This window comes from Gavialis gangeticus, unplaced genomic scaffold, assembly GCF_001723915.1.
Source record: "Gavialis gangeticus isolate Ggan-Ray unplaced genomic scaffold, GavGan_comp1, whole genome shotgun sequence".
NCBI lineage: Eukaryota > Metazoa > Chordata > Crocodylia > Gavialidae > Gavialis > Gavialis gangeticus.
The window spans coordinates 61,426,877-61,444,090 of NW_017729022.1; the positions used below are offsets into that span (position 1 = coordinate 61,426,877).

The window sequence follows — 17,214 nt, forward strand, 5'->3', positions numbered from 1 at the left end:
AAACTAGTTTTAAGCGCTTGTTATACAGCATAGTTATGCCGCTCCAGGGCAGGATTACACTAAGGTGTAGCCATTTGAGGCTATACCTTAGTGTAAATGCCTCTGCCCCACCTCACTGGCCCGGATTGGACCCACTGCCTCCTCCCCCATCCCCTCCCTGCTCTCTCCAGCACCCCAGATCCCCACTCACTGCCCCTGCCCACCCATTTACTTTTGACTCTCCTGGGGAAGCAGGCAGGGGAAGGGCTGAATGCCTGTTGGCCTGACCTCTGCTGCCCCGGGGGTGCTGGTGGGACAGAGGGGAAGCCCAGAATGGGAGTGAAGAGAGGGGATTCTTACCTTTTAGTCCTCCAGGCCCCTGCTGGCCTGAGGTGTGACTGCTTCAAACCTGAGCTAGCTCTAAGGGTCGTGTTAAATCTTATTCCGTGAGCTGCACAAATGTTGATCAGTATTAGTGCTAGCTTGGAGTTTGGAGCAGTCAAACCTTTAGTCTATACACCTTCTCTGACTGTCTCCCACCTGCACAGCTGTGATTTGCCACTAGAGGCCTGGTAAGCGAGGCAGAACTAGGAGCTGTAGCTGTGAGTTGCCACTGGAGAGCTGGGGTGAGCTGGGACAGGCTTCTATCCCTGCTCCATGGGCAGGGGTGTGAGAGATCCTGAGACTTCAGCTTGGGTGGCACTTTTGTGGGGAGTCGCCACACCTTAATGGAACAGGAGCTGGGTAGTGCAGATCAGAGATAATCCTCCTGTCCTGGAGTGGCATAACTTTGAGAGCACTTGACACCACTTTAAGATGTTAATGTGCAGACAGACAATCCAGGGGTGAAGAGCTCCAGGGGCTGCCCAAAGTGACGGTGAAACAATAACACCCATCAACATCCTTGTAGCTCACAGTGTAATATGTAACAAGGCGTTATTACCTGAAGAAAGAAGAGCTCCTGTGGGTCAGAATTAAGGGGCCATAGCAGATGTGTGTGGAGGATACTAGGACTGCAATAGCAAGAATTGTTACAAGTCAGCATTATGGAACCCTGGCAAAATATGTTAGGGATTTTAGGACTGAAACAGAAATGGGGCAGTAGTTAAGATTCTACTGCATTGGCAAAATCAAGGTAAATAGAGCACAACTAGAACAGAGCTGCAGTGTAGATCAGTGTTCCGTGCAGTGGTAGAGAAGAGTGGCAGCACACCACTTGTGTGGCACTAAACTTGAATCTAGACAGCTGTCATTTAGTGAGAACCCCCTCAAATTCACCCAAACAGTACAGCATACACATGAAAAAGGAGGAAATTGATTTTAGGATATTTAGATGACAAATAAAAAACCTCTCAAGTTTTCAGACTGTTCATTCTTTTTAGGACCACTGTCACGTGGTATCAACTATAAGATAACTTCCAAATAAGGTGACCATAGCCTGGTGTGAACTAAACCAAGAAGGCTTTAGGCCAGTGAGAGATAGCCTACAGGTACAGTTATTTTCAGTGGTTTGACTACTACTTTTTTATACATCATACATTAGGGGAAACAAACACATGAACGCTCTCCATTCACGAGTAAATAATTCTACATAACATTTAAAATCTAGAATAAAAATAGAGTAGAACTGGTGAATAATTGATACTGCCAGGAGTAAATTCTGCTCAAACACTCCTCAAAATGCTGTATATTTCATCTGAACTGAGGATATGCTTTAATATCAGAAAAAAGTGTTTATCCAAATGGGGTTTTTTTGCTTGTGTTTGTGAGTTGTAGATGCCAAGTATAGAATTAAATGTTATGTAGCAGGAATATTCAAGCTGACATACAGTCTAAACAACGAACCAGGCTCAAGAGATGTACAATATTTAGTTTGCTGCTGCACTTTTTGCTCTGCCCTATGTTTTTTTGATATTCTTGCATTTTATATGCAGTCCATTTAATATACAAGATTTTATGCTGTCCAGGCACATCAAAGGAAAACCTGAGATGCTACGGCTCCTGGGCAGCATGGGAACAAAGTTAGATGTGGCATCCATGTAAAGAATAACTTCCAAGACAGTGGATTATATCACCACCTGTAGGTGTGTTCCAATATGGCTCACCTGATACAATTTACTGTAAATAGTCTCAGTGCTAGCCCTTGCTGGGCTTGTCTACACGTGACCATTTTAAGTGGGATTAGCCTAAAACTGGTATTTTTAAGTTGCATTAAGAGCGCATGTCCACACACGTGCCCTTAATGCGCCTTAAAAATGGTGATTTTAGGCTAATCCCACCTAAATTTGATACCTGCTTAAAGCAAGTACCAAATTTAAATTGGCATAGCTAAGTTGCATTAGTCCATATGTAGATGCTTAATATTAACGTGGTGTGTGTCAATGGACACACACCATGTTAATGCGCATTAGCATGGCTACATGTACACTGATGTGATTTAGCTATGCCAACTTAAATTTAAAATGCCTTAATGCACATTAGCATGCCTATGTGTAGACATTTACCTAAATTGCCTAAATCCACCTTAAACAATGGCGCGTTAAGTTTAGGTGTGCATAACTACATGTGTAGACATGCCTGCTCTGTAGTAACTTTTAGGTCTTACATGCACTGGAAGTTCAGCTTTTGGGTTGCAGAGAGGGAGTCCATTCTTATGTCTGCTTCAGTGCTTGGTCAACAGTTGGCAGTCATGTTGTACTTAGACCTTTGTAAGGTCTTTCAAAATGGGCTTGATGTTTACATACCATATGTGATATACTATCTGATTACCATGGCATTAGGGGCTGGAATCTCAGTCTAATAAATTTTTAGCTGATAGGGTTTTAATACCACTCAGAGCACCACTCGTTCTTCGTAAATTATACAGAGGAACAGAAAACAAACATTTTTCTTACACCTCCCACCTTGCAACTGCTGAGTTTTCATTCCCCCCTGCCATCAGACAGAAGACACAGTCCACTTCATTTTCCAGGAACCCTTCTAACTCTCCGTGCAAATAATTCCAGCTGATCCATCTCCCAAACCCTTAGAACACTGCGCAGTTCTGAAGTGGATGACACCTGAGAAATGAGTGTTTTAAGGGTTGTTAAGTCTGCCTTAACAGCTAGTTTATTGTAAATCAAATAAAAGAAAAAAAAGAGCAGTCAGGATGATATATAGATTGTAGTAGAGGAGTACATCTAATCATATAAATTAAGGCCTAGTTTTTCAATTTAAAAATCTAGGTTTTACAGTCCCTCTGTTTTTGCAGTTATCGGCTTGCTTTTCCTCACATCGTATTGTCTTCCCAAGTACTCTTTCATGGAGATTGTCTCAAAAACCTAGTTTAAATTAAATCTTCCCAAGGTCAAGTTCTATTAAAAGTTAACTATGGAAAATAATATTGATAAAAATTATTAACAATCAAGTTACCTGCAGTGGAAGCTTAGCATAGGCATATTGGATAGGTATCACTCATGCAGAGCCACTGAACTTCATCCAGTCACAGAAAATGGTAGAGCCCAATCATGAACAGCACAAAGTAACAGAGAACTGTTACTCACCACATCCCAGAATACAAGAACTAGGTGGCATCCCCTGAAATTAGCAGGAGACAGGTTTAAAACTAACAAGAGAAAGTACTTTATGCAGCACACGACTAACTGTGGAACTTATTACTAAAGGAGGTTGTAGAGGCAGATAGTATAGCCAGGTTTGAAAAGGGAGTAGAACCAGTGGTTCTTGACATTTTTAGATTCAGGGTACCCCTCCAAAACCTTTTTGACTTTGGTGACAACACAAGTTGAGAACCACTGTTGTGCTGCTTCAGTTTACCTTAATGGTTCTCAATCAGGGTGTTGCTGCATGCTCGTGCCTGTACTAGTGTTATCTAATAAATCTAAAGCAGATATCAGCAGAGGGATAACTAATGTACTTTACACCCTGGACATCTTCCCTGTGTCTCTGGGGGTCAGGAGAGCTGGAGAGCAGTGGAGGAGGGAACAGGAGGGTGGTCTTACCTGCCCTGAATGTCCCCATAATTGACATCTCTGGCTAGGTGGTGGACAGGGTTCCTCCAGCCCAGCCTGGCTCTTCTGGCCAGGCAGTGGCAGTGCACAGGGCTGTGCACAGGGCTGCAGCTGGAGAAGATGCTTTTGCCGCAGCCCTTCCCAGTCCAACCCCACAAGCTCTTCCCAGAAACAGAGAGGTGTGGGACAGTCCATTTGGCTAGCATGCCCCCATTTCCAGGAGAAATATTCAGGATTGGATCAGGAAGGGCTGCATAAAGCGTGCACTTCCTGATCTGTTTTTACAGGAGGTGCACAAGGAACTTCTACCTGACCATGGCGGCACCTATGCTGTGGGACTCCAGTAGAGAACCACTGGACTAGACAAATTCATGGATGATAGACCCATGAATAGCTATTAAACAAAACAGTCAGGGATCTTCTGGCATCTTTAAGCCAGTGATTGTGGATGCTAGGCAGGGTGTGACAGAAGATATATCCGTCTGAATACACTCTGTTCATGTGCTTTCCCTCCAAGGCATTTACTCCTGCTGTTTTTAGGAACAGAATACTGGACTAGATGGACCATTGGTATGACCTATTATAGTACTTCTGAGTGCACACGTCTAATTCTAAAGGCTCATTCCTGCTCAGTGCTGAGAGATGGGGACTTTTTGGTTGAGGTTCCTACCAATATACCCCTGAGAAAAGGATGAAGAATTCTTTCCTGACTCCAAATTATGATCATTTAAATATTTTATCTCAATAAGAACAACAACAGTTAAGTGTCTAATCCCAGTTATAACCCAAGATAGCACTGATGCTTGGTTTTCAATCTTCTTCACAATTTTCTGGTATAGAGATTGTGCAGATAAGTTGTGTTAGATTCTCATTTACCCTCAGGCCCTTTTTGTACCATCTACCGCATAAAGGCACTTTAAGTTATAATGTACGTAAAAGAATCTTAATGTAAATGAGAATTAGATCTATTGAGCTCAGTAGCCTGTGGCTTTCCTTTTGTGATGTGTAGAGGAGAGATTCTGTTTACTAGTAATATTAACTTATTGCCAATAACATTTGCATCAGCTTTCCCCGTGTAATATAATGAGAGAATCCTGAATGAATAGTCTGCTTCAGCCATGGTGAATGATGTTACAGAACACTCTCAGTCATAGTAATATGAATTATAGCCCGGGTGTACACAGGTATGTACTCCCTTCTCCAATTGAAGGGGATTGTTAGCTGGTAGGGCTGCTGTGAGCAAAACTGCAGACTACTCAGTTTTCCTCTGTCCCAAAGGAGCCAGGCCAGGACAACCTGGAACTTAACTATATACAAATTTATTATTATTTACATACATGGATAAAAACAGACATAAATATAAACATATGTACAGATATAAATATATGACAGCATATATTCATAGAGATATATATAACTATAAACCTTATACTCTACAATGGGTTACCATCACTGGGGTTCCAGGTAAGTGACAAATAAACACAGGTAAATAACAGCAATGGGTCCCAGTGGATTCCCCAGGCAGGGTTATAGACGCTATTAAACTACCAATACACAAATATAGAAGTACACAAAATATAAGGCACAATATTACAACATATAAGTCGCTCACCTTCAAAATATAAGGCGCATCAGCATCAGGTTTACTTTAGCCTCTTAAGCCCCCTCCTCAAAACCCCTCAAGTAGCCTACGGGGGCATTTGCTGCACTCCAGTAACAAGTGGGAGAGGAAATCCTCAGTGCTCTCCAAGTTCCACTGTGACCTTCAGGGACAGGCCCAGAGGGAGAAACTTCAGACCCAGGGAGCCTTCCCTCACTTAGGCTTCCCTGAATCCTCACCACATGGGGCAACTTTCCCTTCCCCTGTGGAAATCCCCTTTCCCAGGTAACTCACAGCTCCAGGGTCCCAGGTGGTTGGTCTGTATCTCCTGGTTGGCAAGCTAGCACCCCTCCTGCTGAGACCCAGCTGCCTCTGCTCCTTCTGGCCTGCCAGCCAGCACGGCATCCCATGGACCCTCACGTGCACCCAAGGCTCTGCCTTCTGCTAAAGGGTTGGAGACCCAGGCCGCCTCGTGCAGTGCCGGGGCTCGGTCCACTCCCAGACCTTCCATGTAGTGTCGTCTGCACTGAGCTGCTGGCCCAGTGCTAGCAGCTGTAGACCCGAGCTGCCGCAAGCGGCTCCCAGGGTCCTGCTCTGTGCACCGGCCTGGGCACCGTGTGTCTGGCCGCCCCCGAAGCCTGCCGGACCTGCAAGGTGCAGTTCTCAATCAGGTCCAGGGTTCTTCGCCCCCTTTCCTCCAGGCAGGGGCAGGGCAGCCTCTCCTCCATCACCTCCTGATTGGTGGGCAAGTCCCACCAATGGCTTGAAGCCCTTTTGAGCTGGCAAGCCTGGCTGCTATTGGCATTCCCGCCACAGAATAATAAAATATGTTCAAGAAATACTGTATGACAAATGTCTTTCAAAAACTTATGCAAAAGAGGTGGGCAGTTTACATACCTATTGTAGGAAGCAAACATTGAAATAATAATTGATAGCACTTTTAGCCATACAATCGTGCATGTGTGAGAATCTATGTGAATAACAAACTAAAGTTTGAGCTGGATCCATACTTAAATGAGCTCTCTTTAAATAAGTTGTGGATTTGGTTCTGATGATTTGGTAATTTTTTCTTTAAATATAAATAGAATCAATGTCACAACATAGCTCTGATTTACCTCTCCTAAGAAAGAATGATGGCTAAATTCTCATTGGCATCAGTGCTACCAGACTGTTCCCAAAGATGCTGAAGTACAAAGAACTGTAAAAATTTGTGTCCTTCAGAAGGGTGATGGAACAGAACTGCTTCCTCTTGTGGACTTTTTTAAAGAGCTGGTGATACGAAAAGTAACCTTCAAATGCAAAAAGGTTGTGCTGGTTTTGCTTCTTGTGAAGAACATGCAAAGCCTGAAAAGCTCACATAAGAAAAATAATTGTTTGTGTGTATGCATAGTTTCTTTTTCTACCTTAGGATTTTAGTTCTAGTCTTCTGTGGAAGCAAGAGTGGCGGGATTTTCTAGTCAGATTGTTTAAACTGTTGTTCTTGTCAACTGCTGCCCCCAAAAGCACTGGTAATTGTTATAAGATAAAACATTATTTTTTTGCATCTCTTAAGCATATTTTAATTACCTTTGCAGCAACAACATTGACAGTACCTTTGCCCCTGCCTTACCTGTGGCGGGGTAGGGTGATTCTTGGTGCTTTTTGGGCAGCATGGTTTTTAATTGTGCTACAGAGTTGTTTGCAGTTTTAGGAATAGGTTAGACAAGAACTTGGATGGTTTGCATAGGGATGATTCTGTTATGGGCGGGGGGTTAGACTGGGTTCACAGGGGGATGGAGACAAAAGCCCAGAGGTAAGTAAGGAGTCTGGGGATTAGGATAAAAACTTAGTAAGACAAAGTAATAATGGAAGCCTTAGCCATGTTCTCAGAGAAAGGATAGGACAGTCAGTCAGATACCTGAACTGTTTAAATATTAATGCAAGAAGTATGGGGAACTGTAGCATGTTGAGGTCCCAGGAGTAACCATGATGCCCCCTGGTGGCTCTGCAACTGTGCCCCACTCCACCTTCCCTTCTCGCTCACCATGCTTTGATGGAAATGTAACAACAACAACAACAACAACAATAATAGGGAGACTGCCCATGGACATATGCATAGTCTCGGTTCATTTGGACCCTTGCTGGGCCTCTCTAGTCAATGGTGCCCTGCTGGGCACATAAAGCCTTAGGGCAGGGGCAGGCAATTATTTCAGGTGGAGGGCCACTTATTGAGTTTTGGCAAGCCATCAAGGGCCACATGACAGGCAGCCAGGGGCAGATAACTATTAATTTTCTAAATTTTTTAGGGGCCTCGCGGGCCGGATAGAATGGCCTGGAAGGCCACATCTGGCCCGTGGGCTGCATTTTGCCCACCCCTGACTTAGGCTAATTGTGTGCCTCTAATCCTCCCTTACACCACACTCCAAGCCTCGTGGGTGTTACCATCATGTTATTCTCTCTAAAGGGGTGGAGGCTGAGGAGGCCAGAGCCCCAACAATCTAGCTAGGCTTTCTGGCCTGGGCCTACTATATTGGACCTGGCTTTGAGACACAAGTTCTGGTTCATCCCTTCTGGTCACCAGGCCCAATGGGTGCAGATTTGTGGGAGCACCTCTCTTTTTGGGCTGTCTTGTGGTTCTTTGTTTTCTGCCCCTTCAACCTTTGGCTCATTTTCTTCACCTGCTTCTTGTGCCTGACTCAGCTTTTACAGAGCTACAGCCAGCTCAGTCTGAGCCCTCTCCAGCTTAGCCTTCTACCCTTTGTGTATGGCCTGCAAGGCTGCCACCTTGGCCTTCTGGTTGGGGCACTCATCCCCTTTCTGCTTGGCCACTTTGGCCTTCTCATACCAGCTGGTTACTTTCACCAGCTCTTCCATCAGCCCTTTCACATCCTGCTTGCTTGTAGTATGCAGGTCTCCTAGCTGTGAGGCAAGGCCCCTCAATTCCTGAGCAACCCCTTCTTTCAACTGATGGAGTCCAGTGTCACACTCGTGCTGCTCTAGGTCTAATTCTCTGCTCAGCTGCCAGTTTTCTCCCATCAGCTCAGCGTTGGCTCACTGGAGCATTGCAAGTTGCTCCTCACAGCTGACCTTCTCTGCCTGCTAATTGTCCCTCTGTGCATGGGCTTCAGAAAACTCCAAATTAATTCTTGAGAGATCATCTTGCCAAGTTGATCTCTCACCCTGTCCATAATGATACAGATACCCAATTGGCATTAGCTCCTGCACCAGGGCTTGGGTACTGGTGAGGTCTTCTTGAAGCATACACAATAGCTGTTTGCCCTGTATATACCTCCCGTGCTAGTCCTGCACGTCTTGCTGCAGTTCCTGCTTATGCTTATTTTGCACCTCTAAAGCAGAGCAACAAAAATTGTTAGGAGCTTCAGAGGCAAAACTTATGAGGAAAAGTTGAAAAACCTACGGTTTTTTAGTCTAGAGAAGTAAAGAGTAAAGGGGGATTTGATAGCAGTCTTCAAATATTTGAGGGGCAATTGCATCACGGGTGTAAATGGGCTTTTCTCTGTGATCATAGCAGACAGGACTAGGAGAAATGGTCTCAAGATTTAGCAGGGGAAATTTAGGTTGGAGATTAGGAGGAACTTTCTGACTATGAAGGTTTGGAACAGGCTACCTAGAGAAGCATTGGAACAGGCTATCTAGAGACACTGTGGAATTTCTATCTATGGACGTTTTCAAGGGCAGGTTGGACAGACACTTAGCTCAGATGTTTTAGTCATGGATGATCCTGCCTTGAGCAGGGGGCTGAACTAGATGACTTTGTGAGGCCCCTTCCAGCTCTACTCTTGTATGATTGTACATGTTCTTCTAAATTTCCTTCCAGACCTATTTTCTATGATTCTATGGGCATCTTTATATGTGCTCTGGGGTGGGGTGGGTGATTTAATTAGAGCACCTGAAGTGTCTTGTGTGTTTAGTGTCCCATGCTTCAAAATGGCAGTGGGGAGTGCTTTAACCAAAGCTCATTTGACAAGCTTTAGTTAAAGTGCCCTGCCACCATTTTGGAGCATAGGAGTGCTGAATACATGTGACACTGAGGCTTCTGGAGTGTGCTAATTAGCATGCCCCAGCAGAGTTGATTAATTAGAACGCATCGGAGCAGGCACTGGGCATGTGTATAGGTGCCCTATGATGTTACTATGATATAGCCAGCAAGCATAATTATAGTCAGTTTAGAATATTAGATCACTATAATCATGTCTGCAGCATAGGTCTCCTATATTTTCATAAATACGACAATATCTGGACAAAGCACTGAACACCACCCTGGCTTTTATTATGGACAAAAAATAGGCCATGACTGTTTAAGACTGATTTATCCAAAAAAGACTTCTGTTGGAGTTAGCTGAAAATATCTGTATAGCTCTGTGCTGGCCTTTAGCCAAATCCCAAATACAAAAGAAGGCTTTTCCCACTATATTCAGTATAGCATAGCTTCCCCTAGCCAGTATGGCAATTACCTCACCAGGTTCTTCCCAGCAATCCTGGTTCTGTCATAAATTCTAGAAATCTCTCTCCTATATCCCATTCTTTCCCAGAGGGAAGGAAGGATGGTTTTGTGGGTAAACCCATATTCTAGGACTCAACAGTTTTGGGTAGAAAACTTGTTGGGTAGAAAAATGGGGACAATGCTTTCATAACTCACAGGGATGATATAACATTTATTAGTGTTTTTGTGTGTTAATATGTGACTCAAAAAAGCCAGTAAGTAAATGGAGGTCCCTTGAGTTCTGGTTTCTCAATCCTTTTATTATATATATATTTAAAAAAAAACAGTTAGAAGGCCATTTTTTCTTGTTCAGCAACTCTATCACTAATTGCTTTAAGACAGGGCCCATTTTCTTCCTTTTCCTTTTATGGGTTGTTCATTCTTTGCTATGTGGGTACTGGAAAAGTTTCTTCTTTCAAGTATATAATTACTCTTTTCATTCCCAAAGTATTTTTTATAAAAAAAGCATATATAAGAAAAACTTCAAGCAATATAGAAATATACTCCCTTCAGGGATGTTACTTGGCAGATATTTAACAGATTACTTTTTATCTAGGTGTTTGTATGGTTATTTCATTACTATAAGAAGTGAAGAAGAAATACCATATATTAAATGAAAACTTCAGAAGAGAGCTTTTAACCATATCTAATGCAGTATGTTCAGGGCACTACAGTTAATACTCCTAATTTTGCAACTAGCACTTGCAATAATCAGCCACTTCACATTTTTGGGACTCTGCTTTTGTCTCATTCATAAGACAGAAGGTCAGTACCTTTGAGAGGTGTGGGTACAATTCAGATTGAAACTCAGAGAGAAGCATGCTACATACTGAAACATCATTACCACTTCTTTACTAGGTAAGTTTTACTTGGAGATATCTAGTTTAAGAGCTGGCTAGCCCTTGTCCCGATTATCTTGTGAGAATTACTATGACCATAGTCCAAAGTGATATATTTAAAAGTTTTCATTTACTTTAGTATCTATTCTTCCCTTCAGTGTGTGAGCATTTGATGTTAACCACATTACAGCTACCTCAGAAATCAATAACTGCACTTTGGAAAATAAACATGTACCTTCAAGAGCTACTGCATCTACCTGATACCTTGCAACATCTTTTTGCGATTCCAGTGTAATGCTGGACAATAAGCAAAAGCACAACAATACAGCTGGTGGACAACTGTACTAATAGTGAAGCTGTTGCTGAGAGCTGTCTAAATTATCAGGACAAACACAACTAGGCGGCCTATATTTTTAATGTTCAGTTACATTATACACACAACTAACTTGCAATTACTATGGAATATAGTTTGTTTAAAAAACACATGGATATCTGAGGTATGGATATCTGAGGTATGGAGCAATCCATGGATTTGTTTAAAAAGCACGTGGATATCTGAGGTATAACTTTCCTATGAGACCTTCAAGCATCAGGTTTAAAACAGAAATTCATGAAAGTTGTGTCCTTTGTCACTGGCTAACAAGCAAGAGACTTTGTTTCAATACCTAGGATCTAGTCTTTCTTTTACTTTCCAAAGCATTGCAGAAGCTGGGACTGCATTGAACTGTTAGACAAAAGCCCAATTAGTTAACCTAGGGACTGCACTGATGAGCTCCAACAAGCAGCACTTTTCCGTTTTAGAAAGGTTACTCTTGTGCCAGGGGCCATGGGGGTAGGAGATTGTCATGTAAAAGCCAGACTGCTAGAGGTTGTATACGGGGAAAGTTCTTTTGAATAGTCTGAAATAGTAGCTAACAAAATAATAATAAAAATAATGAAGAGAAGAGGAGGAATTAATGTCATCTTTTTTCATTTCTTTTCATATTTTTCCACATTTGTCTCTGAATAAAATTCTCTTTTGGAAGATTGTGGTCTTTAAAAAAATGTCATTATCTTTTTCAAATGGCCCCTAAATGCTTTTCTAGCTACTTGCGATACGGCGCACACATCTACCATGCTGCAGGAATAATGTTCCTTTTACACAATAATTAGAAGGTTTGGTGGCTAGGGAGGGGATGATGCTGGTCCTGGTTTGCTGGGCATTCACTCATCTGTAGAATTTTCACATAAGTGAGCAGAACAACCCTGCTCCTTATATTCAGTTCTCCCGTTTATAAAAGAAGGTATGTTTCACACACTAGGGATATAAACACAGAAGGTAGCAGGTAAGAACAGAAGGGCCATGCTGAATTTTGATTCTGTCTGGGTTTGTCAATTATCCTAAAGACTTATAAAAGCTGTTTGCATTCAGACCCAGTCATTGGCAGGTGGCACTGCAGTTAATGGACCGAACGAGGCTTCAGAGGCATTTTTCTACCCGATTAACTTCAGGAAATTTAACACCTGTGTAAAACTCATTATTTTGTCTTTTGCCAAAGTAATTTCTTTAAATATATCTTTTCTTGACAGAATGTTTTTCTAAGACAGCATTTGTGCCACAGCAAAACCAGCTTTTGCCAACACCAGGGAAAGCAACAGAGGCCCAACGAACAAAGACACCCAAAATCATTGCTAAGAAGTCTTCAGAGGTAAAATCTACCGGGGACAATGGTGCAACTGAGGAGAGGGATTAATGGATACTTATATAGGTCTATTTTGATTATGATGTTCTGTCACCATTCCGGTGAACAATGACCAACCAGTTGATATTTGGGCACGTCTACATGTGTTGCTATGGCAGCATTGTTACTGCGCTGTGATTTAGTACTTCCTTTTGGAAGTACTAAATTACTAAATCATGGCTCAGTTACAGCCCATACTGCACCATGCGCCCTATGCATGGTTATTTTTAGTAGCTACTTCACCATAGCGGCATGCTATAACAGGGGAGCATGTTGCTATGCTAAAGTAGCAGCTGGTCACATGTAGACCCCCACGGATGCTATGTCACTGTAGTGGGTTGTTACAGTGACGTAGTGTAACATGTAGCTGTGCCCTTTAAGAGTCAAAGGCTACGAACAGACTTTGCATTTGTCCCAGGATAAACCATTTCATTCCAGGACAAAGTGAAGTCATTCAGACATCTGTGTCTGTTGACCCAGGATAAATCCCAAAAAGGTTCATAGGATAAGAAGCACCAACAGTGTATTCTCAGTACAACATAAAGTGCATCTAAAGAGTTATCCCAGGATTGTATCACTGAATCAATGGCAGAAAAGCAGCAGTGCATTCAGCTGCTCACTGAACCCTGATTAGAAGGGTGATGTGTGTACACACCAATCCCAAGATATTTCTGTTCTGGGACAAACACAGGCACAACTTGGCCAGGGCCAAATCAAATGTTTGTTTGAAGCCAAAGATTATAAGTGAGAATGCAGTCTCCTCAAAGATGGTTTTAAGATTGAGAGGCCTAGCCTGCATAACTGAAGGGAATCATACTGGTAACTATATTTTTTTCTCTGATCAGGCCATGGCTATATGATCCCAGCCAGAGCTTTGTCTACCCAGGTCTTAAAAACCTCTAAGGATGGAGATTCCACAACCTTCCTGGGGAACCCGTTTCAGTACTTTATTACCCTCCTAGTAAGAGGTTTTTCTAATACCTAACCTAAACTTCCCTTGCTGCAACTTGAGACCATTGATCCTTTTTCTGTTATCTGCCGTCACTAAGAACAGTCTAGCTCCATCCTCTTTGTAAACACAATTCAGGTAGCTGAGGGCCCATCTCTTCCATTGTTTTGACTTACACGGAACTCCAGTGTTTTTATTTATTTTAGAATTAATTAGACTGATGAAATATAAAGTGGATGTGTTTACATGAGACACTAAAAGTGCAGTAGACTAATTCTATTGCGCATTAGTATATCACGGTGAAACCCAGAATTAATCTGCACACTAGTGTCACTTAAAAAACATGCACAGGCAGTGCTGCACAGCAGTGCTGATTACCACACATTCAGTTAGTACCTGTTATTACAGGGACTAAATTTAATACACTGTAATTATGGCACATAGATATGTCCTTGCCCATTATCTTTTAAAATTGAGATAGAATATTTTTAAATGGGAAACTCTGGAGTTTTATCTTCAAGGCTTTCCCTAGGACCTTTGGGGTCTCCAAATGGTGACCTTCAGCTGAGACCACTTCAGGACAGCCGCTACAGGACTCTCTTAACAGCTTGGAAAAGAGTCCTTTTCTTTTCAGTTGGTAAAACTGCTGCTGGTTGAACCCAGTTAGAACACCAGTTTTGAAATTATAGTAATATGAATGGGGTGCACATAGAGTGCCCAACTGTCATATCTTACTCACATATAGTAGTATCTTACACTATGAGCAGTCCCATTTAAATTAACCAGGAACTGATCAATGCAAATAAACATGTCACAATCTTACCTAGCCACTGGAGTTTGGATTATGCGAGTTGATGAAGTCCATTCTGGTGTATGACCACTGGGCAGCAGAAATGATATCTCCCCTTAAATATGCTTGGAAAGATAATATAAGGCTATGTAAATCAACATAAATATCTATGTATAAAGCTATGTATAAAGCTATGTAAATCACAATAACTACCTAACAATACATCCCTATAAAAATGCCTGTGTATTGTAGCATAAGCATCCTTTTCCTTCTTTGGCTAAGTACAGACATTCAAAAAGCCTGAGCATGAGTTGATTCAATTTTGCAGGTTAGTCTAACCTGCATAGATTGAACTGATTTGCAAGTGAATAGACATTCACTTTTGATTCCAGAAATGCAGGCACATGCCTGCAGTGGCTCAGGCTAGAAGCCTGGGGGCACTAGAGCAGGTAAGCTGTGCTGAGGTGAGGTGTGGCCAGGCCTCAGCCAGACTGAGTATGATTGGGGAAGGGTTTAAACCTCCACTCCCGGCCTGAAGGATCCCCAGCTGGGGTGTGCCTGGAGGGGGAAGGGGGAAGCAGTCCCTGCCAGGCATTTCACACCCCTGCCCTCACCACTCAAGTGGTGGTGGGTGTGGCTAGCCCTGGCAGCAGCATGAAGTGAACAGAGACTGAGGAGGGTTTAATTCTCCACTCTGTCCCCTGTCCCACTGAGCCAGGGTCTGCCTCACTGGGGTGGAGCAGCCAGTGTCAGGGTCGCTCCCCCTTCACTGCTGCAGTGGCAGGGGCCAGATGCTGGCTGGCATGGCCCCCTGAGGTGAAAGAGGCAGAGAGGGGGTTTATTCCCCCTTCTGCCTCCTCTCCCCCTTGGGAACCCCAGCCAGGGTCTGCCTGGCCAGGTGCAAGTGACAGAGGTGGTGGCAGTGGTGGCTGGGGCTGGCAGACCCTGGCTGTGGTCCTCCTGGAGGAGAGGGCATGGAGTGGAGAATAAATCCCCTCCCTGCCCCCTTCACCTCAGGGGCCCATGCCAGCCAGCCTGTGGCCACACCCCCACCCCTGCAGCAGCGAAGGGGGAGTGATCCTGACATGGGCTGCTGCGCCCTGGCCTGGCAGACCCTGGCTCAGGTCCATGCCGGTGGGACAGGGGACAGAGGGGGGAATTAAACCCCCTTCTTCCCCCATTAATTTGAGGCTACTGCCAGGGTTGGCCATGCCCTCTGCTGCTCCAATGTGTGTGTGGGGGGGAAATTCCTGACAGGGGCTGCTCTGCTCTGGCCAGGCAGTCCCTGACTGGGGTCTCAGGGGAAAGAGGGGAGCATAAACGCCCTTCTTGTCCCCTTCGCCTCAGGGGGCCATGCTGGGCTGGCGCCTGGCCATTTCCCTGCCCCTGCCACTGCAGCAGTGAAGGGGAAGGAGGGGTCCTGACATGGACTGCTCCACCCCAGGCAGGCAGACCCTGGCTTGAGGCTGTGCTGGTGGGACAGGGGACAGAGAAGGGAATTAAATCCCCCCACCAGTCTTCATTCACTTCAGGCTGCTGCTGGGGCTGCCCATGTCCCCCACTGCTCAAGCAGCAAGTGGGTCAAAATGCCTGACAGAGGCTGCTGTGCCCCTGCCTGGCAGACCCCTGTTTGGGGTCCGTGCTGGTGGGAAAGCGCAGGGATAAACCATTTCCTTGCCCTGTCTACCTTGGGAGGTGGGGTGGGTGGCATCTTGCCGTACTCCCACCTCTACTCTGGCTAGAGTAGAGTGGTGGGGCCAGCCGTGCTCCACTGGAGCAGACAGCAGAGCCCATCCCGGGGCTGAAAAGCATGCTGGGATGGTGTGGGGCTCTGACTGAACTTAAACAAAGGAAGGGTCTGGGACAGAAGTTCCATAAACCAATTTGACCTCAATCAGTTAAGTCTGATACTACATTCAACCAGGTTTATCTTAAACCAGTTTTGGCCATTTTAAAACTAGTTTATGTGAACAGAGCTTCTGTTCTGTTATGGGTTTAAACCAATTTCTTAAATCAGTTTATATGGAATTTCTGTCCCTAGTCTTAGTAACATTTTATGTTTGCTAGTTTCTTCACAAAGAAGTTATTTTAAAACTAGCTTTAAGTTAATATGTGGACAAATACATATTTGGTAGCTCTGTGAATCACATTACATGACTAGTTACATTGCCTAGTCTTAACATTTTCTATATCCTCCTCCTACCTCATGGCTAGGGACCTACCAAATTCATGGCAGAAGTGGGGTAGATGGCAGCTCCTTTAATCTTTCATATTCCCCCATGCACCCCTCCCCCACTACTCACTTCTGATTGCCAGGGAAGCAAAATCCACGGTTTTAAACATGTCATGGTTTTTGCCTCCCCACCTGTCAGCAGCAAGCAGCAGGGCCACCAGGTGCCCTCAGCAAATCAGTGGAAGGAGGCAAAGATGGTGCCATCTTTTCACCTCCCTGCTAATCAGGAGTGAGCCGCAAGTGGGGCCCCTTCACCAATCACCGGTGGGGGGTGGGGAGTCTCCTATAATATTTTAGTTCATTCTGTTTTCCATAATTCATTACTTGAGGGCAAGTAGCAAGGGCTTCTTTCAACAGGTTTATAGTAGTAACTAGCCAATTGCCTGTCAAGAATGAGGGGGGAAGGGGACGCATGGGGACAGAGCCCTGGGCCCCCCCCATCTGGGCCCGCTCCCGCTTTCCTCCTGCTGCTTGGGGTCCAGGTCCACTTCCCCACTCCCTGCTGCAGTGGTGCAGGGAAGGGAGGAGCAGGCCCAGGCCCGATGCAGGGGAGGACCGGGCCTAAGCGTGGGGAGAAGCCGGGCTACCATGGCAGGGGGGCAGAGTGGGGAGC

The 17,214-nt window shown here is 44.4% G+C and overlaps 1 protein-coding gene across 1 annotated transcript in view; it reads left to right on the forward strand.

Moving 5' to 3' along the window:
* The window catches only part of ENTHD1 (ENTH domain containing 1), a 120,053-nt gene that overhangs the window by 5,662 nt on the left and 97,177 nt on the right, over positions 1-17,214 (forward strand). Inside the window, exon 3 of the mRNA XM_019515156.1 lies at positions 12,478-12,596. Within this exon, the coding sequence (XP_019370701.1) occupies positions 12,478-12,596 (119 nt within the window). The remainder of the gene's footprint in view (positions 1-12,477; positions 12,597-17,214) is intronic.